Raw genomic sequence first — 24,113 nt, forward strand, 5'->3', positions numbered from 1 at the left:
TTCTTCTATTGGCTTTTGCTCAGCTCTCCCTACAAGATATTTTATTATAAAGCCGTACGATTAAGGCGTAATAGGTAAATGCCTGTTTACTTCAGAAGTCTGCTTGTAAAACTCCCTGCCAAATACATTTTGAGAAAAAAAACTTATAGTGGAAGCAACAGGCTGCCCTGTTTGAATAGGGTTATCAGTAACACCCCTCTGTTTGTCCTTTACATCTAAGTTTGCACATCAGGCGCCATAAGCAGTGTACACAAATGTGCACACAATGTCTGGAGTACGCTCAATAGAATAGCATACAATCATCATTTTGACAAAAAGAGTCCCTCAACAGGGAACAGTGATGTCATTGTATGTGTGAGAGCGCTTTCTGAATTTGGATCTATTGACATCTGGTACAAGTGTTATCCATCAGTCAACCCGATCCTACCGCCAAAATCCTGATATGCGGCACTTGGTTCATTTTGCTGTGATATGATTGAGGTATCATTTATCTAGCACAGACACCTCCGATGAGAGGCGATAACCGCCTCTCCGTTCATGCATTCAAGCGGACAAGGGCTCCTCGAAAGCCAACTACGCGGCCATGGACGCCCAGTCTCGCAAAGGGTAATCTCCATAGCACTGCTGCCTCACACACAATAGTATTACGGGATATCGAGCATAGGAATGTCATGATTTGATAATCGAGGGACAAAATATTGAAGTGTTAGTGCATATAGAGAAAGTATAAATCTACTAAACTTAACTTCACATCTATATATATGTGGAAACAGTCCCTCTCTGCTCTTATCTTCAGCAGAAATGAAGGTACGGACCTCTCGCCTCCGAAGAACGATAACAAAATCCCACAACCACAAGAAGTGGGGGAAGCAGGTGGTTTAATTCCCCAAGAATTATCAATAAATCACAGGACCAGTGTCCTCCATGACGCGTTTCGCTCCACGCAGGGAGCTTGATCACATATTATATATATATATCTCCAAAGGTACATCGAAGTGGAGTTCGGTATAGAAAATTTATACATACCTGGGATTTGAGAAATAAAAATCAAAATTAAGTTTCAAAGTCACAGTCTACGTTTGACTGCATCTTCTGCAACAAGCTCCGATCTCAAAGACACTCGTGTACCTTTGGGTGTTTGATACTTTCCTTCCGAGGAGTATTCTTTTCCTTGGCTCGCCCATTGGTACCCTTGCACTGCCATTGTTATACCTTGAACTGTGGGCCATTTTCCACTTAGTAGTGCAGGAATTTAGGGTGTTTGGATCATTTACATTAGTTGTCAGAAATCTGTATTTCTCTATATTAAAAAAAATAAGCATCATTTATACCCGAGCATTATTATTTGAAAATCGGGGGCTAATATCTAAAAAGAAATGATCTTCCACGTTCTCTTCAATTAACATTCCAGTGTCATCTGTTCAATTAACATTCCAGTGTCAAGTTCCCGTCAATAATTTGTCAGCCCGGCACGTTTGTGGTGCCATTTGTGGCTGAGGATAAGGTTGTCATTTTTACGTCAATGACCATACATCCTAATACTGCACTCTGTACCAGTCATTGTATACCCCTCGATGAGCTGAACCAAGCTGAGAGCCCTGGACATTTTAGATGGTCTGGGAGAAGGAAAAGCCAATCCTGCAGCCTTTTGCCTCATGACCGAAAGATCTTCATAGTGATTCATGGTCCCTACTGCCCACGTAGGTTCTGTCGGTGAGTCCCACATGACTAGAGAAAACAAGCAACAACGAAGTTTGAAAAAGAGTATGAGATGAAATGGTGATTCAATGAACTATGCATTACAGTTGGCTGCACTCATTTATATATTCAGCGACTCTTTGTGCAGCATTTTGCTCTCTCGTGCCATTTTTGCTTTATCACCGCGGTCCAAACAAAAGAACAGTGAAACTGGCCTATTGAAGTTATAGTCAGTATCTCTGCGACAGCCTTTTCCATGCCAGATCCTCAAACTATCCACATCAATAAATGTGCATGCACTGAATCATATTTTGAATTGACTTGCATACTCTACAGTTATTCTGAAAGCGTGGTGTGTAAATTAAGATGGAGGTCTGGAGTTGACTTTAGCTGGTCAACATATCACCATGAACATCTAGCTGCTCTTGTTGCCTTGTCTCCTGGCTGCGCCGAGATACCCCTCAGGGGGATTCGAGCACATTACAAATTAAATTAACGTAACATAACTAAGCCGTTAGTCTGCAGCACTTCCATAAGTATGGGATGAACACGTGTGCAGGGGACTGGGAAAGGTTTCTGGAATATGATATTTCAATTTTTCTTTATTTTTTTTGTAATGTAATGTAATAAAAATTTCTAAATGTTATAAAATTTTCTAAATCACACTATCACCCCACGGGTATTCTGGCGCTGACTGACAGCAGTTCCTCTACATGCACATATTTACTCACCGGATGTACAGCCTGCTCTACTGCCTAGGGAAGAGATACGTTTTAATTTTTTTCCTAAACTGAAGGTATTCTCCTATTTGTCTGATATCAGGCGGAAGATTGTTCCACAGATGGGCAGCCACCCAGCTGAAGGCTCTCCCCCCAAACTTAGAGGTTCTTATTCTGGCGGTACAGACCAGGTGGGCAGTAGAAGAAAGAAGATTTCGTGATGGGGTATGCCAGGCAAACTTATTCTGCAATGGCAGGGGTCCAAGTCCATAAAGGGCCTTAAAAACAATACATAGTTATTTAAACTGGATTCTCTGAGCTAGAGGGAGCCAGTGAAGATCACTAAGAGCCGCAGATGCAAAATAGCCCCGGGTCCTCTTTAAAGCCAACTTAGCAGCAATTGTCAGTATTCTATGTAATTTCAGAATAAGGAAGTTGGTTGAACCGAGGAGCAGGGCATTACAGTAGTCCAGCCGGCTTAGAATAACACTTCTAACTACTGGAGCCCTAGCAGCCAAAGGGAGCATGGGGAGAATTTTCCGCAGAGCCTTTATGAGTGAGAAACAAGTCCCAACTGTCTTATTCACATGTTTCTCCAGGCTCAGCTTGTTGTCAAAAACTACCCCCTAGTTGCGCACTGCTACCGCTGGTATGGGAGGCGTTTTCTGCCTGAATGGGCCAGAAATTGTCTGGAAGCTTACGAGGGATTTTCTTCACAGTGCAGTGTAAAATTTCTGTTTTCCCACCATTAAACTGCAGAGAGTTGTCCGATAGCCATCTAGCAGTCTTCTGCATGCATTCATGGAAGCTACTGAGTGATGTGGACTCTCTGCCTTCTAGAGACAGGATAAGCTGCGTGTCGTCTGCATAATTCACCAGGTTGATGTTGTATGATTTAATAATGGTAACCAATGGTCTCAAATAGATATTAAAAAGGATCGGGCTGATAGACGAGCCTTGAGGAACCCCATGCTGGACTGTTCTGAATTCAGAATGAAAAGGGGGAGGGCCACAGCTTGATGCCTGTTTTCCAGGTAAGACTGAAGCCAGTTAAAGGCCAGACCCTCCAGCCCAAGGTCAGCAAGACCGTCTCAGTAATATTCTATGGTTGACCGTGTCGAATGTGGCAGACATATCTAAGAGGATCAGGACGGTCGACTGGCCATTGTCTGCCCGCATTCTAAGTTCATCTAAGACGACAACTAGAGCTGTATTTGTCCCATGGCCAGGTCGAAAACCAAATTGCATGTCTTCCAGTCCCCGGTTGGTTTCCAGAAATTGGGAAAGGCTTTTACTGACCAGGCGTTCAAGAATTGTTACCGGGTATGGGAGGAGGGAAATAGTTCGATAATTATTAGGGCACTGAGGATCAAGGGTGGATTTTTTCAATAAAGGTGTCAGAAGGAACTATATCGCTGTTCAAAGATTTACTACAGATTTGATGGAGCTGTGGTAATAGCTCCCTGCCATACTCCTCCGGACCTTGTGGGGGAGGGGGTCCATCGGGGACCCAGATTTAGTACTCATGGCAAGCTTGAAAAACTCTTCTTCTGTGGGTGTACTAAACTGGCTAAAAATAGCAAGTCTATTCTCATGTGCCCCTTTTTCTGTTTGATAGGCTAATAACTGTGTATATGTCTCCGATACAGGGTCATATGAATGTTCCTTGCTTTCTGATAACCCTTTAATTATTTTTGAGTTTTTCTACTCAAAGAAAGTGGCTAGTCTTTCGCATAGTTTTTGGGTCGCGATAGTTTTATTTTTTTAGCAATCTGGATTGGTCAATTCATCTACTATCTTAAAGACCCTCCGGGTTTTATTGGGAGCCTCAAGAATTGAATTGGCAAAAAACTCTGCTTTGGCTTTTAAAATTTCATTTTTATATTTACTCATTACAGTCTTCAAAGCTTTTTTATTAGCTGTATCGTAGCCCTTCCTCCATTTCCTTTCTGCCAATTTACAGCTCTTTTTAAGAATTTTTAGGTTCTCGTTAAACCAAGGGACAGATGGCTTACGCTTAGTCTTCAGGTTTTTTCAAGTTTTTTACTGGGATGGTTAAATCAAGGGCCTTGTTGATCTGTTTACAAAATTCCAGATAGTTTGTTTCCACAGGTTCGTTTACATCAAACACTTTAGTACCACTGAATATAGGCGCTACTTTAGCAATACCAGGCAGTTTGTTCCATTCTCTGCCTTGGCAATACTCTTAATAAATTTGCTTAACAGAAAACACGAGTTGAAAGTAAGCCTGGGAAAAGCACTACGCTACTCTCGCGTAGTTTGCGAAGTTCGCGCTAATTCGCACTACGCGAATTGCACGTAGCACAGTGCGAACACGCGTAGCGTAGTGCTGCGGTCATTTTTTGCTTGCTCACGGTCCTCAACGTCAAGTTGGCGACCGCGAGCAAGCAAAATGACATCCCGGCGAGACTTTTTCCTTGTTAGCGATCAGCAACATCAAGTTGGCGATCGCGAGCATGGAAAATAAACCTCCCGGCGAGATTCCCAACGCGAGGAGGTCAGGTTTCTCATTGCGAGTGGTCGCGTATGCTCGCGACCGCTCGCGATGAGAAACTACCAGTTTGCGTTGAGAAAGCTGCTGCTCGAGTAAAAATCTACTCCAGCAGCAGAAAACTACAGCTCGCACTGTGCAAGATGTCATTTTCAATGATTGCACAGTGCTGGTTGCTTGCCCGCACTGTGCAATCATTGAAAACGACATCTGGCACAGTGCGAACAAGGTACTACGCAGTTCGCAAAGTGCTACGCGTAGCTCGCGTAGTGCGAACTGCACTTTGCGTAGCTTCGCGAAGTGCTACTTCGCGAACTACGCCCAGGGTTAGTTGAAAGTCCAATCCTTTTATACATGGCATTGAGTTAAATACCGTACTGTAAAATTGCTAGATGTGAGGGAAAATAAACTTTAATATTTAGTAGACCTGAACTAAAGTTGAACATAAGACTTTGTCCTAACAAAAGCTGAACTAAGTGAAACAAAAAATTATGTGTGTTAGCACTGTTAAGAGACTGATTGGAGAAGTTGTGCCCAGACTTTTCCGGAAAGAAAAATGTAGTACTTATGTTAATTTATGTCTGAAAATTGGTAGCGAACATTTGATAGTGAAATACTGTCAGTACATTTTTGTTGGCATAAGATGGTGGAATGGAATGACCTTTATCCTAGTGGGGTTTGTGTAGTAACCAGTCGGTGTGTGAGTTGATAACAGGGCCACTGGAATTATGCGGTAGAGGAGGACCAGATTTTGCAGCAGGGTTGACTAAGTTATGCGGCAAGAAAGGGCAAATTAAGTAGCGTGATGCAGCACATTTTTTTACTTCATTATTTTGAAATTTTTTCACCTGGGAACACTGTCTGGGAACTAAATCGGCACTCATAAAGTGAAATCTTTTCCTAGATACAATAGGTATCTGAAACATGACCAGTCAACCTTTGTGACGGGCCTTCCAGTGCGTAAAAACACAAGTCGCCACATTTTTTGTAACTTTTAATCTGTTTGAGCTACAAAAAAAAATTCTGTTAAAATCTGCAGATTATTCTGCAGATGGTGGTTTACGTGACAATTGCGGCAAATTATGTGAAAAACGCAACACCCATAGAATGGCATCATTCCAGTGGCCGTGGTTGAGAGTTTAATGGATTCTCTTGGTGCAAATGGTAGTCAAACTGAGCAGTCTTTGTAAGTGGCTGTATTTTTTCCTGGACTGTTCTACTTCCCCACTCAACCAACTAGTCCTGGTGTTATCCTAGCCCTCCAGTTACACGTCACCTCTTCCCTTGTAACTAGTCCATTGTTGAAACCATTTGTTGCAGCCTGGCTCCCTCTTGTGGCTGGTTGCAATGGTGCTGTAAGGCAGGTGCTAATATTGGCAGTGGTCTCTGGGTGCGACCCGTGCAGGTGGGAGTGGTGGGGCAGGGTGGGGGGGAGTCGACAGACGACGAGGTAAAATAAAAAAAATAAAAACACTTACCTTGCGCTCGCCGCATCACCAACTTGGTGATGCGGCGAGCGCAAGGTAAGTAAGAGGTTTTCTTTTTCTTTACCCTCATCGTAATCTGTCGACCCCCACCTGCCCCACTCTTACCTGCACGGCCCGTTCCTGAGTGATCTGCTACTGAAGCCAGCAATATAGAATTTTGTTCTGTTTTCTTGTACCATGTGAAGTGTTGTGCCTGTACTCAAAACCCCACATATATGACTCTTATGCCATCCCAGGCGTGGTTTGCGCTCTAGAAAACACAGGTGAAAAAACAACTTCATTCGTGTTGTCTATCTTACTCCCCAATTACTGTTTAACATTACTCTGCCCTACTTATGCCTTTAACTGCTTACATAGCCAGGTAAAAATCCTAGTCGGGCAGTTACAGGTGGTTGTTAACAGCACCCAAGTGTAGTGCTTAGGTTTTTGGACATTATGTTAGGAATGTCAGAAAAAAAGGAGAACATTCTAATTAATATATTTGTGTGTGTGTGTGTGTGTATATGTTTGTATACATATACTCCCTCTTGAAGTGCCACAACTCTCCCAGCTGAGCTCACAGAAAAAAAATCGTTCTCTTCAGAGAATATATATATTGTGTTCGAAAACCCATCTCCCAGCCACCCCATCAGATGCAAACCATTAGTTTACCCACTAACTGGGATTTATTCCAAGCGCTCGTTTGGTTTCGAGTCCAGTACAGATGTATTTTTTTTCTTCTTTGTTAACTCGAGTTTAGATTTTATACTTTGCAAAAAATCCGAGATGTTTTTCCTTAGCTGCAAAGTGGAACAGATTCTCCAACTTTCACCTCGTTTCCACTCTTTAAAGTCTGGTCATGTCTTCTAACCGATTCCACAATGTGCTTCTGCAGGTAAAAAAAAAAGCTACGAGAGAAAAAAAAGAGCGAAGAGGAAAAAAATAAAAGTTCACTTGTTGCAGTCTACAGTTTCCGAATAAAAATAAACCAGACAGCCTTGCCGTAATTGATTTTCGTGTAGACAGTGCCCCCTAGTGTTTCCTTTCATAAGTGCATCCTCCTGTGAAGTATCAAATGGTGAGATGCATGCAGGTTGTCGGATGGGAAGCTCTGCTGAGCCAAATAGTTATCCCCTTAGCTGGATAGAAAATGATTTTATTAATTGCATCATTTACCAGCATTCCTTGCCCGTGATCTGATTGGTTGGGAGCCTCCCAAGCGGGAGCTGGCTCAATATTGCAAACCTTGGTCTGCCATATGTTGCCCATTACGCCCAGACAGCGACTGCAAAGCTGCATGCACGTGATTATTAAATAAATACGATCCGGTGTGCCACCTTGGTCCTTCTGCTAGTTCGGGAGGGGAGGGGAGGGGATGGGAGAAGTTGCACCTGCTGGGATCCTCATCAAGCTAATGCCTCGCCTTCCTAAATCATTTATTAACTGTGCATCAGCTGCAGTTCTAAAAGTTACAATGGAGCAAATTCATTTTGCACCTTACCCTATAGGCGCAGATTCTGGGTTGCATAGGGATAATCAATCAATCAATCGGGATTTGTAGAGTACCTTAATCACCCGTGAGGGTATCCAGGTGCTGAGATCCACGCTGCTCGGAGGTGGGGGGTCATCAGTTGAAAATTCATGTCTTGAGTCCCTTTCTGAACTCCTGAAGAGAGGGTGAGGGCCGTAGAGGAAGGGTAGGCTGTTCCAGGATTTCGCAGTGAGGTAGGAGAAGGAGCGCCCTCCACTGTTGCATCGGCGGATGCTGGAGATATGAGTGAGGGAGAGGAAAGCCGATCACAGGCTATGGAGGATTGGTCGAAGCTCAGGCGGTGGTGGATGTTTGGTTGGATGGATAAAGGAATACAGTTGACCATTTCTTACCAGTATTCCTTTACACGATCATGAAATTCCTATTTTGGGTGTCTAGACTGCGTAATAACACCTGGGACCCGGAATTACCAATCTTCATGTCTCTTAATAGCTATGTAGTGTTTCTCATACCTACTGAGAGGTACATTGTTTGTTTTCTCTCACTGTAATGCATGCTCTTAAACCAGGGTTTCCTCTTTCAATCTGGTCATCGACTGATTGAAGGCGTCTGAGGTGGTTGAAAGATCCTGTATGACAGACAACACATCTTACATGCATCTGGTTTGTGTTCTCTTTCCTATAAGCACTTCCCATTGTGTATTTCCTGTACGCACGCTCACTATTCATACTATTATCTATTGCAAGTTTTTACTTGAAATGAATTTTCAAAGTCTATATCTGTTCTTCGATAGTAAATTATTGATTGCATCTTTTATCATTTACCTGTCTGTATAGAACTCTGCCACATCTGGCTGGGATCTCTGCAGCGCCGGGTCGAAACGACACTATATAATGGCCTTCATCAGGGCACAACAAGGTCACTTTACTCTCAGTTGCTCAGTATCCCTACTGTCCTGCTCCCAGTGTTATCACTGCAACATATTTTGGGACATTTTGAGTATATACTGTTTCTGAGTTCTTTGGAATATTGGTTCATAGTTAATTTGCAAGAAGTGTTCAGTGAAGGGTTTTTATCCCTCAGCAGCTGTGTTTTAATGACTACTTTACAGACAGTCGTTTAAACACATAACCTGTTTAACAGACATCTATAGATTACCATTTGTGAAACTAAAAATTGAAATTGTTTGTGGCAGGGCGTCAATAGGGTTTGTTTAGTAATGCGCTTGACATGAGTTTCCTTTGCAGAACGTTGGCTTCATGTTTTTAACATATTAATCATGTCTTTAGAAGATGCTTAATCGTGAAATTAAAGGAGTAAATATGGTGCTTTACAAATAATGCATGTGCCTGCATCCCTGTGCGTTACAGTACATGGACCGAAACATGTTAATTAGTGTCTGTTCAGACCCTCTTCCTTAAGGCTTCAGTAGCAAAGGCAGTTACACAGTTAACTAATCAAAGTCTATAGGTTCCTGCAGGGCGGCCTCAGATTTAGTGTTCTGTCTTCCAGTCTCGTAGGTCAGTGAGGTCATCTGGTGGATAAGTAGTCTGATGTGGAATAAGTGGGAGACTTACATTTAATTCCAGTGTTCCTACCTTACAGAATTATTGTAGCGGTGTTTTGTCTCCTTGGGCCTTATTTCTTCACCTTCTACAATGGCACATGCATTAAAAGTGCTTTCTAACCCTGTAAACATATTATTCCATAACTAACTTCAATATAGTATTTTACAGCTTTGATGATCTATTTATATGCCATTTTAACTTCTCTGCTAAACACGCGTTCTCTTTTTCACCCAGACTACATGCATTTTTTCTGAATTTCTTGCTATGATTGCAAGACATGGTCAGTGAAGGGCTTCTATCCACCAGGAGCTGTGTTTTAAATGACTACTATCATAGTATTTAAGTTGCATTCAGGAATCTGCATCAGATGTTTGCCTTTATTTTGTCACTGGTGTCTGGAGCAATATACATGCAGGGAAGAGGGTGACTGAAGTGGTATGTAGCGGTGTATTAAATAAAGGGCTCAGGATTTCCGACCAAATAATTGTAACACAGTTTGCATTTATACATGAAAACAAGCCAATTCGTATGGTTAAAAGGCTGTGAACATATTAACTACCTGAGGCTTCAGGCCTGGCAAAGCCGTAAGACTGCCTGCAGAAGATGGCAGATCAAGTATGGGCAGTTCTCCCAAGCCTAGAATTTTGTTTCCATGTTGGTACATGTAGGTATGAGTTTCTCCTTACAAATGCAGAACTACAAGTACCAGCATGCAAAGAGGGAGACAAGCGGGTGTCACTCACATCTGAACTAGACTAATTTGAGATCACGGATGACCTTTTCTGTGTCTTGAGCATCATGCAAGTCTAGGATGTCTATTTAGGAAGTCGGTCAATAATGTCTATTTCAGAGATTGAGGCCAACACATATCAGTGCGAACAAAACCACATCAAGCTTCCGATGTCTTGGGTTGTCTTGCAAACATCTCATGAATTGTATCTTTTCCACTCACCGGTTGATTATATCTAAAAGAAATAGTTGGACCCATAGGAACGTCTCAGTGGTTGCCTGGTCATGGCGGTTGATGTATCTGGACCCCATTGGCAGACCCGCTTGGGAATGGGTTGAAGCGCAGGGGCACTTGAGCATAAAGAGCTGGACCCTGTGGCTGCCATACCGTAGATACATCTTCTTCCAGTACAACCATCCAACCACATACTAAAGAAATTCACATTGCCTTACCACATTGTTAAGGCAGCGTGCACATGGCTGAAAAGGAAAAGCCCAATGCACCACAGGCCAGCTGCTGAGCAACATTCCCCTTTCCTGAGTAGTAACCGCTGCCTCTCTTTTATCTCGTTTCTCTTGAAGGGACCTCCAGGCTCTCAGCCATCACCTCACGCACAGCCTCCTCCACACAACCCCAACAACCCCATGATGGGCCCTCACAGTCAGGTAAGGACTTCCAACATGGCAGCTTGAAAGCCCTTACAAGAGGCTGGCTTCCATGGGGATGTAGCGTACAGCCCCATGGCCGCCTGCACACGTGCAACAATTTGTACATTTATCAGAATTGTTTTGAATGGTTTGTGACTGTTTCCAAAAGGGTGCAAGCTCATTTTTTACAGAAAAAAATGTTCACACCACTGATATTTTTACCTGAATTTCCCAATCAAATACTCTATAGTATATTTTATGTTTTGTATATTAATCTCTCCAATGCTGTCCCGTATATTTTTTTGTTTCAATGTTTTTCATTGACAACAATGTAGAGTCTGGTTTAGTTCACTGTTTCATAAACTGTCTCCAGACACCGAGACAGGAAGTGACATAAGAGGAAGTGACATAAGGAAGTGCAAACTGTGCATCCTTTATATTAGCCAAAATGTTACATTACATGTTTCATCTACTTTGTGGTAAAAGGCAAAAGACAGTATACGCTGTTACTGTGTACCTTGTGTTGTAATACTGCTGGACACTGTACTTCCTCTCAACCACTATGCAGTTTCCTGTTTAAAATGTTATAGGCTGTCCACAAAGTAAAGGAAAACCTACTTGATGATAATGCTCATAAATGTAAAAATAATATATAGCTGAAAAGAGATTTAAATAATTTTATAGAAGGAGACAGTTTTTGATTATGAACCTCATATATGCATTTTCACTGAAACATCTATACCCCTGATCAAGATATTGTGTGCTCGGTCACCCAAGGAATGGCAGTAATCGACTCAATGGTAAACGCTGGTGATCAAATTCCATTGTACAATAGAACAATGCGGGGCTCATAAAGTATTTACTAAAGGGATATTCAGTGAAAGAAATTATGGAAATTATCGGAACCCTGCGTCCATTAGTATTTAAAATATGTTACGCAGACCGCGCTGCCGAGCAATTTCAATTTACTTCATGAAATGCACCATTGTGGCTTTAGGCAAATTTGTCTGAGCCAACTCGTGTGGTCGATGGTCAGAGGTCCCAGGAAGAGAAACAAGAAGGAAAAGACACTGCAGGTTATGAGTGATGTCTTTGGAAACTCTGGAACATGCCTTACTTAATTAAGTGTAAGGAACTGGAGAGCAAACTAGGGAAAATTTGGATTTCTGACCTATTGGAGAGGAGGTTTACACAAACTGTGCAACAATATACAATGTATGCAATTTGAAAGCCAAAGGGGAAAACGACTTTGGATGTGGTCAGTGATATGCAAGCTAAAGAATTTAAATGTAAGATGAGTGTTACTAGTAGAGGTTGTATTATTGATAAATGCGTTTGGTTTGACCTGACTGACTGCGTACAATATGCTCTACATTTTTTCATTGATTTAGTACGTATGCAATGCAGTTTGTTTAGCTATGCAAAATTCTAGAATTTGTCAATTTTGTTAACTAGATGGTGTTATTCCCACATTGTCGAGGTCTATTAAAGTTTGATTAAATGTCTTAGAATGTGTTTGCACTCTGAGCCGCTTCGCGCCGTCATATTGGGCATCCTTTATTTTGACCCATTGTTTATTTCTGTATTGATGTTTTTAATAATGATTTTAACATATGTACAATGAGCTTGGTGGAAATGACTGTTCAAAAACAACTCTTGAAATACTCTAGACTCAATGAATTTATAAACTTACGACTGGAACATGCCGCAGGCCTGGTCTGATCTTTTGGGCACTCTAATCTTTAATGCAGTTCCCTCTCTTATGGCTTTTTGATTAAGTTGTCAGCTGGAGTGCAAAGAGACATAATTTCTGATGGCACCAACTTAGTGACTGACACTGGTCTTCTTTCTCTAGGATAAAAAAAATGTACATTTCACATGCTGGATGGAAATTAATATTTTTTATTTGCAAGAAATTCAATTCCTACTGAAATTGTGACTCCAGAAGTGACTCCGGTACATGGACAGGTCATCTGGTCAATCGATCAGACACACAAAAGGTGATGGGAGGATGCTTGTAACAGTTGGCAATCGCTCGGGGGACTATCCCAACTCGTCGTTCTTTTGCCCACCATGGCATCTCAGATTAGACCCAGCCGGTCAAAGCACAAGATAAAAGGAGCGTCTGACTCCAGGTAGGACCATTCTTACAGCACCACACACAAAACTATATTCAAATCTGTATTGGAAAAAAAAAGGTGCTCGTAAATAATTTATCCAAAGCTGTTTGTGCTTCTGGTGCAGCACTCGGCGGTGAAAGGAAAATAATGCAATATTAAACGTGTATCGACTACCTGTTGTATCACGGGAATACAGGAGCAAGTGCAGGCATTCAAACCTACCCCAGGTTCTTAGAACAGACTGCTTCGCTCATCCATTATTCAGCGCTCGCCAAGGCCGGCACGTGTCAAAAGTTTAGAAGGTAGTGTACTGCTCCAGGCCATGGGCTCTCGTTTCACGTCCCCATTTTTTTGTGCCCGTCATTCTACTTACTACAGATATCCACAGGTGTGTTGGTCTATGTTTCAGAATCAAGAGGTTTAACGGCAGGCGGGTTGGGGCAAAATTAGTCGCTGTGAGCCTGGAATGGTACCCTACTAGTGAGATCTAGGTTACGCCTGGGGTTTTTAACCACAGACTTGTGGTGCCATAGAGCTGGCGGTTCTGTGGCTGAGTAAGTCACTCTGAGTCTTAATGGGTAAAGTACTGTTGAGATGTAACTCACTCCTGGGTTGGTGCACTCATGAGAGAACAATTGCTTTTTATATTAACATTTGTGAATTGTATTAGATTGCTAGGAGGCAAACCACGCGAAGGAAAGGGAATATGCCTACCTTGATAGAAGGGCCCATAGAAATGGTGGTGTCGATTTACAAAAAGTGGTGAACTAGTCTTGACCAGAGTTCAGCTCTGGTGCAACTTGAGGTTCAGATATTGTGTATTCATCAGATAGTGTCATCGGATTTGTAAACCTTCATGGCAGGTCGGGGTGTTATGCACCAATAGTAAGGCTATAAAAGAAAGTTTGGTGCCACCTCTTGGCCTCCCAGCATCTCTCATTCTTACCAAATTATAGATTCTGAACACCAAAAGACGACTTCCTGGCATGAAATTACATCCCCTACCACCGAATAGTTCTTCCAATCACAAAATCACACTGCCCGCTACTAGGTCACGCATCTGGATATCAATGTGATATATATAATGTAAGGAGTCACTGTGACATCCGGTATCCTGGCACTGGTGCCCGGTGAGACCCTTCTGGCACCAAGCGAGACATCCTGTTGCCAGACAAGGAGCCTACTACAGACTAACACGGCATGGTACCCATTTAAAAATCCTGACTCCATTTTAGACAATCTGATGCCAGCTTCAGCCACTTGTTACTCGGTCCAGTACCCTGGTACAAATTTACTGATCATTTGCTCTGATCCAACATCCTGCTACTATGGCAAAACTCTTGTTACAATTTCCAGCATTTGGATAATTATTGAAGCATCAATTTATCTACTGAATAGAGAAGATGTGCTGCAGATGATTCCATGTGATTGACCGAATTAAGACTACCCATATATGTGGTATCGCACCGTCCTATATCCTGGTACAAGGTGAGCCATCATGGAAGGCTTTCTGGTACTAAATGAGACGTGGTCTAAGACGACTAGGTGTGGAATGAGATATACTGATACTGTTGCAGGAGAGACGCAAGCATCAATGAGTCTCCCAAGTATTAAAGACACACCCGGATACCAAATGAGGATATCCTGGTAGCAAAGAACATCTTTTAGAACCAAACTAGAAATCTTAGTACTATGTCTATCCGGTTAGCAAATCGTACAGCGTGCAACCAAATTTACAATGATTACACTATATACGTCCTGGAACTAAGCGGCACAATTTCTAATTAGAATAGCTATAAAACGTAGAGAGGATATGTGTGGGTGAGATAGAGGGAGAGCCACACCTTCACATTCCTTATCCATCATTTTGAAAACCACTCTGTAAAATCATTGTGGTCCAGGCTAGGCTCAGCTAGCCATCCTATGTTCTCAGGAATAGGTCCATAATAATTGTGTGCTGCAGTTTTCAAACATACACCAATGAAGTATTCTAATTCTCTACAGATATCAAAAACCACCTGATATTTTTATGTTGTGTTTTCTCATTTGCCTAAGATTCTTCTCCTATGGCAGATGTTGGAAGATTTGGATGCAAACGTTTTTTGTTTTTCGCATGGACTAGCTTTTTATGCTGTCACTATACAACGTCGCCCATTGGCACAACAGGTGCTGGTCTGCGTGTTATGTGGGGGGGTTCCAGACGTCCTAGTTGCTTTACTTTCTGGCAGAGTTTTGGGAAACAGCCAAACGGTCCCACCCTGAACCACATCTTCCATCTGGGAACTATGTACGGATGGACTTTTGATGTACAGGAGCTTAATCGGGTTAGGTATACCAGTGTGGAGCACCAACAGGCTGCTTCTTCACCTCGTCACATAGTCAAGTTTGTCAGAGCTAAAGAAGAGGTTAAGATAGATTTAGTCGATAAAGCGTCACCCACAAAGAACTTTGTGTAGTTTAGTTCATATCTTCGCTAGGCCAAATTGGGCGTTCACCTTACTAAGGTTGTTAAAACGACTTCCTGTAAGATGGTAATAAACATGACTAATAGTTTAACTGTCGAGTGTGCAAAAACAACTATTACAGAATGGAATGCATCGCGCTTATGCATTATGGTCATATATTGACGTCTTGGGGTTCTGGTGATGCAGACCACCTGGCCAAAGTTTGAGTGTTTTGTAAATGTCACAGGTAACGTCTGTAAATGTGTTAATGTTGGTTGGAAGCAACAGTGCTCCTACATGGCAGTATAAATGCCAGTGAAGGTGACTTCTCAACATCAAGTCTACAACTATTGACTGGCCACGATTCCACCCGTGGCATCTCAGAGGGCTTTACGGATGACAGAATTAATGACACCTATGCCGCAAATTAAAACTTCAACTGTGATGTAATCGGTGACATCACTACTGTGGCAGATGAGTGCACCTTTTCTCTTATCTTGTAAATTTGGGGAGTCCATATAAGTTTTAGAGTACTTTATGGCACTTTTGAAGAATAGAACAGCAGCACATTATGGATATAAGATAGCCCTCCCTGGGCTCCTGACAGCACTTCATTAGCATATGTTGGAACTTTTGGGCCCCTGTATAGTACTCGCAGACGGTGATGTTTTGATGTGTATTGGTTGTTGTAGTTCTCCTGGGTTCATTGGTCGTTGTCATTCGCAGGGATGCAGTTTAGTCGCTGCCTTAGCTCCGCCTTATACGAGTGGTGACAGCCATTAGTTCTTGCAGATCACACTCCTTTAGGAGCGACAGTTCATTGGTTTATCTGGTGCACTCTGATCTCAGTGTTCGCAGTTCATTTTCTCCAATAGTCCGTTTTCATCCCAGTGCTCACAGTTCATTAGTCGTGGTAGTTTCCTCTTTGCTCTCATTTCAGTGCTGAAAGTTCATGGGTTGTTCCTGCTCTGTGATCAAGCTGCTGACAGTTTATTAGTCCAAGTAGTTCTGTTTGATTCAGTACCCATTGGCTTTCATCTCTCTTCTTGATTGCAGTTCTGCCAGTTAAGTGGTTTATATTCTATTGTGATTTTCTGCTGTTGGAGTATCGGTTGCAGTATTTTATCAGGTTGGTGTGCTAGTGGTCAGTTATTTCCTCTAATTCTACTTTGTACCAGTGCATACACTGATGTGCCAGATCTCGTGTTTCCAGTTACTGCCTATTGACCCTTGACCCCATTGCTGACAGCCAGTTGATGTAATTTATTCATCTTAGTGCTAATAGTTGTTTGTTTGCTGTTGTTTTATCAGCTCCACAGAGCTCATTGGTTACTGTGGTCTTCCTGATTCTGGTGCTGACAGTTCATTGGGGGCCATAGTGTTCTTGATTCTGGTGCTAACAGTTCATTGGTTCCTGTAGTTCTCAGATCCCAGAGCTGGTATTGCATTGGCTGTGACATTGTTTTTGATCCGTTGAACCTTGAAAAGTTCATTGGGTGGTTTAGTATTCACGATTCTGGTGATTACAGCTTATTGTTTGCTGTAGAACTTACACTTATGAGCTGATACTGTTTGGTTTGTAGTGACTTAATGAGATGTTAGTACTACTGATTGTTTAACACAGTTCTGTTGCATCATGGTGCTGAGAGTTCATTAATTGCTGTGGTATTGTTTTCCTTGCTGACAGCTCATTGGTTGCAGCTGTTCTCAGATCTCAGCACACATAGTACATTGGTTGTTGTAAGGTTCCTGATCCTGGTGCTGATAGTTTATTGGGTATTGTTCTTCTAAGATCCAAGAGCTGATACTGCATTGGTTGGTGTGGTATTAACCGATCACAGTCCTTCCTACTGGGTGCTCAAGCGGAGTTGTTTCCTTTGCCGATAGTTCATTTGTTGGTGTCATTCTTTTTGGTCCCAGTGCCCAAACACCGTTGGTTACTTTAATTATTGCAGCTCTCTATGCTGATGCTCCATTAGACAGTATAGTTGTTTCCGTCGTACGGCTTTTTGGCTTCCATGTCTGTGCGGCTTTTACGCTGCATTAGCTCAACCTCATGTCTGTTCGTTCATTGTCTTATGGTTACAATTGAAACCGTACAAAGAATGACGTGCCCTTGAATGACAGCTGTACGGTGAGTACGTTGTCAGTGGACTGCTCGATTACATGGTTTTATCACTCAATACCTTTTCGGCGGTGGCGGAGGGTGGAATGATATCCCATAATCACTGCAGGAGTACCTGGCTCTGCTCCAGTTGGCAGGGACTTCTGAAATCACAACCAGCAGCACAAACACACTGTGCACACATCATTATTGGTGCTAATTGGCCATTCAGAGGGCTTTTTGTAACTCAATAGATCATTTAGCGAAGTTGATTGTGTGCCTTGTTTCTATGTATTTGCTTGATTTGGTTGCATACTAGAGAAGTACATTAACAGCATATTTTGGGGATCGACACATGTAAAAAAATAATTTAAAAATGGAGTGTGATTAATAAGCGGTAGTCGGTTATGCTAAGTGCTCTGAAGTGCAGTAAGGCGGCATATTGACACTACAAATATATGAAAATTGAAGGAATTATGGATCAAATTACTAATTAAATTCACTTTTAACTCATTTAGATTGATTTTAGATGTTTGAGACGTGCGTTACTCATGTATGAGGCCCATTTTCCTAGCTCACGCCAGAGCGAGGCTGTAGTAGGCAGCTACGTAAGACACCACAAGAAGAGGGCACCAGGACTTCCAAGATAAACATTGTCCCCACTTCTCATGACAAGCAAGAGGCATGCAAAATATCACTTTCCATAGGGCAGCAAAGATCTTGTACTGGTTCTTTGTTTCGTCTTCCTTCCAGCCCTATTACGGTTCAGCGCTTTCGGTGTAAGAACAAAATGAAGATGGGTGTCTAAAGTGGGCGTGTTTTATATAGTTTGGGCGTGGCCTAGCACATATGAACTAGAATCCTGTGCTTGACACGGCATGCAACCTGACCAGTATTCTGTTGTCTCTATTTGTGGTTTCTGCTAATGCATCCAAATACATCACAGAACTACAAACATACACCTAAAACAAGCCAGAGCTATTTCCTTAACCAGTGCTTGTTAGCACTTACTTTTAGTCAGTTTCAGATAAATGAGTTACAATTCCCAATCTTCCCTTCACATCGCTTTCCTCTGTAATCCCTCCCTCTGAGTTAGTCGCATACGCCCTATTTTTCCAAAGTTCTCTTTCTAAAGTCCCTCCATCAGCGCATCACACTTAATCTCCTTCTTCCCAGCCACTCTTCCCTTCTGCATGTTCCTCCTTTCGTCTTCTCTATTTCACCATCCCCCTTCACACTCGTACAAATGCTGCATTTTTTGGGCGCTCTCAATATTACGACAGTTCTGTGCCTCCTTCAGACCCTCTCCAATGGAATTGTGATTACCACTGTCACGAATGTGACAATTGCTTCTTGTGCTCTGCAGAGAAACCGTGGAGCAGAAGACCATCTATCTTGAGCGCATCCTCCATACATTGCATGGCAGACACTGGCATGGATACTCCGCATTCGTCAGCCGGCTCTCAGTAGAGCAGGGGAGGAACGATGTGCCCTGATGTGCCGCCAGGTCAGAGATTTACTCCGATAGAGCCCCTGCCTATGTATACCTGGCACTTCCCCACCTCTCAGTAGAGCAGAAGAACCAGATGTTTGTTGTGGCGGGGAGCCTGACCGATGCACAGCGGTGCGTCCACTCGGCTGAACTGTAAATAAGGCCACCTTTATATTGTATACAGGCCATTAATGCTGCTGCTTCTATTTTTATTGTATGCTGGATCCAGACTACCAGCCCTGGATGATCTATTCCCAACTGTATCGTCTGAGGGCTCCCCGCGTCCTCCTAGTCGCGCCTTTCCTTCTGTACCTCTCCCACTCTGGAAAGCTCCTTCATTGCACCCCTTAATGTTTTAAAAACATTAGCTGCCATTTATCTTTCTTTAAAAAAGGTAAAATCTCTCCGTTTTAGATCTTTGCCTGGTTCTGTATCTCAGTTAGTTCACCACATTCACTTCATAGCTCCCAGAGACCTCCAGGTGCTAGAGAGCGCAATAAATCTTCGTTAGCATCATAGAGCATATCTTCCTCGGGTACTCACACACTTGATAAAAAAGTTTGAGGGCAGAGAAGATGGAAAGAGAAGGGTCTTTGTAAAACAAATTTGTAATCCTTCACTCATCCTGGACCTCCAGAGAGGCTTAGACTCCCATTTGGAACATGGTGAGAAACTCTCTACGTCACTGGCGTAACAAAACCTGAGGGGGCCCCCTGCAAAGTACATGGAGGGGGCCCACAATGCTTCAGACCCAGTCAGGTGCTCTCAGGCCAGGGGCCCGTGCACAGTGCCAGAGGGGGCCCCCTGGAGCTCGGCCCCCCGCTTGCACCGCGGGCTGCGGGGGCCAATGCTACGCCACTGCTCCACATGGGAAGGATGGTGGCGAGCGGTAGGACGTTGTCAGAATATGAGCAATCATGAAATCCTAGTGTCTCTTTGACATCCCTCTGAGAACCTCCCACCCCCTCAAGCCTGGATTGCACGTAATTCAATTCTATCTAGAATTCATTAACCTGCAGCGCCTTTGTTTACTCCCTTAATGCGAACTCCACCGCGCCACCACTTCCATCTGCAAGATCCCAGTGTTCATCCCACTGATAATCAAATAACGGAGTAATAGCTTAGGAGGGACCGGATGGTATTTCAGTCTTTAGAAGAACAAATTTGCAGTAATGAGCAGCTCATAAAGATACATTCAATTTAAAGGCTGAAATGTATCTGGTACCGGAGTGCGCCAACTCCGCAGTCTCCCAGGGACCAACTGATCTGCACGGACAGCTAGAGACGTGGGTGACCGTGGGGCAGTGGAGACTGAAGCCCTGTGTGTACCACAGGATGACCACGTAGCCACCGGACAAAAGCCCGTGGTCAACCCGTTCACCTCCACGTACTGTTGAACGGCAGACTGTTCATTTGCTCATCCCAAAGTACATTCCTACCTAGTCAGAGGCTTTTTAAGGCATGGGCAAAGTGGGCAATTGCCCAGGACCCCCACCTTCCCGGAGCCCCCCTGGAATAATGACCTCTGTTTCACTTTAACTTTGTTGAGGTTTCTTTTAGCAACTTTTCCCTCTCTCTGCCTATTTCTGTCTCTGACCCTTTATCTCTCTATGCAGTGTCATTTTAAGGATTTTCGGACCTCCTATACAGAGCTTAATTTATAGAAGAAAAGGTGCCGCTGCGCAAAGCTCTGCGTAGAATCCTGCGTCGGGCAATGCTGCGAGTCTGGAATCCACCTCCTGTCTCTTTAATCGACTACCAGGCACTCCCTGCCTCTTTATGTTCATCTTGCAGTTTCCTGCTTTCTCCCTTTGTGATTTGTTTTCTGACTTTCCCTTTCTCGTTCGTTCCCCTTTGTGTGTTTTCTCTCTCTTGCTCTCAGGAAGTGTCCAATGAGGAAAAATAAGAGCTGGTCCCAACAAAAAGGGGCGGGTAGGCCCCGTTTAAGCACCGCCCCAATATATATGTAATCCAATAATTTTTGGCATTTTGCACGCTCGAATTTGTTGAAAATAAGCAATATAATTTATAGTTATTCTGAACAAGTGGACCCAAAATGTGTCTGGCCCAGGGCCTCAACAATCATTAAGATGACACTGCCTAAGGTGAATAGCAGGTGTCTCGTTTATATGAAGATGGGGTGGGGTGACTGGGCTTATGTTTGCCTGACCTGATGTGATATTTGGTCTGATCTGATGTCTTGTCTGATCTGATGTCTTTTCTGCTCTGGTCTGATGTCTCATCTGTGTTCTTGTCTGTTGTCTGGTCCAATTACCAATAAGCTCTGATCTGATGTCTGCTCTGATGGGATGTGTTGTCTGTCCTGATCTGATATCTGGCCTGGTCCGATGTCTGTTGTGGTCTGATTTTATGTCTGCTCTTAGCTGATATCTGGTCTTGTGTGATATCTGTTCTGTTCTAATCCAGTACCTTCTGTGATCTGCTCTGATCCGGTCTTCTCTGAACTCCTGTCTGCTCTGACCTTGTGTCTGCTCTGACTTGATGTCTGTTCTGGCTTGATGTCTGTTCTGACCTGAGTTGCATGATAACAGTAGTTACTGGACTCATCTGAATTATGAATTGGGTAAACAATGTGCACCACTCTTCTTCGCACTGGGGCTTTCATATCTGCAAAAGAACCGAAAACTATGGTAAAAACTTTGACGAGGAATGGGGAATTATTAGATAATCTAACCTGAAATGTCCAATTCACCTGGTAATTCCCAATTTCTCAGAGGAATTTCAAGTTCCACTCAGAATACCTCCCAACTACACACTCGGAGTCAATCAATCAAATATCATTGGCCAAATTAAGCCATAAAAGTACATCAGCAAATTAAAATACAAAATACATAAGAAATTCATTAAATGTCAAGAAATATTTCATAGTACAATATGCTAACAACAAACTCCAGACTCAGCTAACAACAGCTAGTTAGACATAAGCATAAGTCCTGAAGCCAGTACTCACATTAAAAATTCATCTATAAATACATATCATTAAGCAATAAAATTTTGGTAAAATTCTAAAATGTTTAAAATTGAACGAAATAAAAAGCTCATTTACATCTGAAGCTGATCCTAAAGTGACAAGGTGCATATATAAAGTGTCACAAACTCTGATTACCTTTCAAAATGTCATGTCCTAAAGTTATTTGCCCACCATGTTTCTTAGCCTGACCACAGGTGAAATATATTTGTGTACCATTACACAGACCAATTCAGGTTGCAAAAGTTTTAGATACAGCAGCACGGGTCTACATTTCCTTATGTGAAGAGATTTTAATAAGGGCACTAAAAACATTTTCCTTGGAACTGTGTAAAGGTTACAAAAAAAAGCAAATACCGCATAGATTGTGGGGACACCGAGTTGCATGGGCAAGGTACCAAATCCAAGTTTCTATACTCCGCTTTAGGATAGGAACTAAGAAGTGAGCTATGTTAAAACAAAATCTCACCAGATAACATCTGACACAATGATTAGGGGCGAAATAAAGGTAAGGGTCTATGTGAATTGTGGTTGATAAAATTTGATAGGCAGCCTCCCTCTGCTTAGTACACTCTGCCACCTCCCTATATTACGTATGGGCCAAATGGAGAGTGTAGACCCACTTTGGATCTGGGCGCTAATAATGAGAACCTGTGAGCATTTCAACAGGGCGTGAGGAATCAACATTTCCTTCAGAACAAACTGGTGTATGCTGGAAGCATCTCTGATTTACTCCATCCATCTAAGACCATATTCACAAAGATTTGCACCAGAGTTGGGTGTTGTAATTTGCTGCGGAGCAAATTCCTATGAAGCAGATCACTTTTATGTTTTAGATCAATATAGCTTTTACTTGCTTAAGTGTTCAGAGATGCTAACACCCAAGACTGGACACATCCATACCTTGCTGGAGACCATGTATAATGTATGCAAGATATCCTGTGTTTGCAGGGATGATCTCAATTGTTGACTTGAACCCCATTTCTCCATATCCCTCTTAGGCCTGAATTGGCCCAGAGTGTGCCTAGTAGATCTACCAATGTATAAATGAATGTGTGCATTTAATGTGCCTGTCTCCTGCAGACATTAATGTTAGTTTTGCTTTCTTTCCTCCAGCCCTTCATGTCTCCACGCTACCCTGGTGGTCCCCGACCCTCCCTCCGAATGCCAAATCAGGTAGGATTGTAGGTCTTACTTTTGAAGAAAGTGGTGAGATTCGTAAACTTAACCACAAAGAGCAGTGGTTCTTCGCAAGCTCACTTGTTCTGGTGCTGAGCAGCATGTATTGTTTGGGAATCCGTTCTAACAGCAAGGTCTCCTTCCGTCATTTGTGCTAAAAGATTTACTTTCAGGGAGTTCCCTAACGTTGGTCCAGCAGTTTTGTGTCAACACAAGTTGTCTGGAGGTGTGCAGCGGTAGATTGCGTTTTAACACATTGAAACCTGCAATAACTGTATAAAACCTGGTTTCTAATTTTCTTTTTGCATTCTAGTTGTGACAACACAAGTCACCTGTAAAAAGAAAATCCCGTAGCTGCTCTACTGTAATACTGTATTACGTGCAAGGTGTGATGTTACACTACCTGCACCATAGAGAGCAGACTGCATGAAAGTCTGGACACTGAGTCAAAATGACAACCTACAACCCAGAAGGGACAGCTAGCTTGTTAGCTCTTCTACTGAACTTTTTTTCCCTGAAAATTTGCAGTCAGTTATAATTGAAGTACATTTATTTATGGCACTGCATGATTTCATTACTTGAAAACAGGAATTTTTTTGGACGGTGCCTGCACATTCGAAACTAAGGATGGCTTTGAAAGTGACTTATAACAAACTGTGTAACTCGTGTTTCTCGACACTCGTTTGTTTATGCCTACGGCACAGATTTCAGAGTTATTCTACATTCCTGCAACTCTAGTCCCACTTTCAGAAGAAGGAGCACTAGACTAATGATATGAGAGTTTTGGGGGAAATGTGACGCTGTGACCATAAAGTGTATGGAATAAATCCCCCTTTTGTACATTATAAGTCAATGCAGGGGTCCATGACCATATCGAGAAACTCCCTGTGCTTTGCTTTTTACGGTCAACCAAACTCTTGTACTAACTTCATTACGTGAAGTCAGAGGGGTGT

At 42.7% G+C, this 24,113-nt stretch overlaps 1 protein-coding gene across 2 annotated transcripts in view; it reads left to right on the top strand.

The window, feature by feature from the left end:
• Positions 1-24,113, top strand: part of SSBP4 (single stranded DNA binding protein 4) — a 469,492-nt gene that overhangs the window by 401,061 nt on the left and 44,318 nt on the right. The window contains exons 6-7 of one of the 2 annotated variants that reach the window (XM_085639982.1): positions 10,767-10,850; positions 23,098-23,157. In XM_085639982.1, coding sequence (XP_085496108.1) covers positions 10,767-10,850; positions 23,098-23,157 — 144 coding nt within the window. The remainder of the gene's footprint in view (positions 1-10,766; positions 10,851-23,097; positions 23,158-24,113) is intronic. The other variant, XM_085639983.1, reaches the window with a different exon arrangement.

The sequence above is a fragment of the Triturus cristatus genome, chromosome 12 (genome assembly GCF_964204655.1).
Source record: "Triturus cristatus chromosome 12, aTriCri1.1, whole genome shotgun sequence".
NCBI classification, from domain to species: domain Eukaryota; kingdom Metazoa; phylum Chordata; class Amphibia; order Caudata; family Salamandridae; genus Triturus; species Triturus cristatus.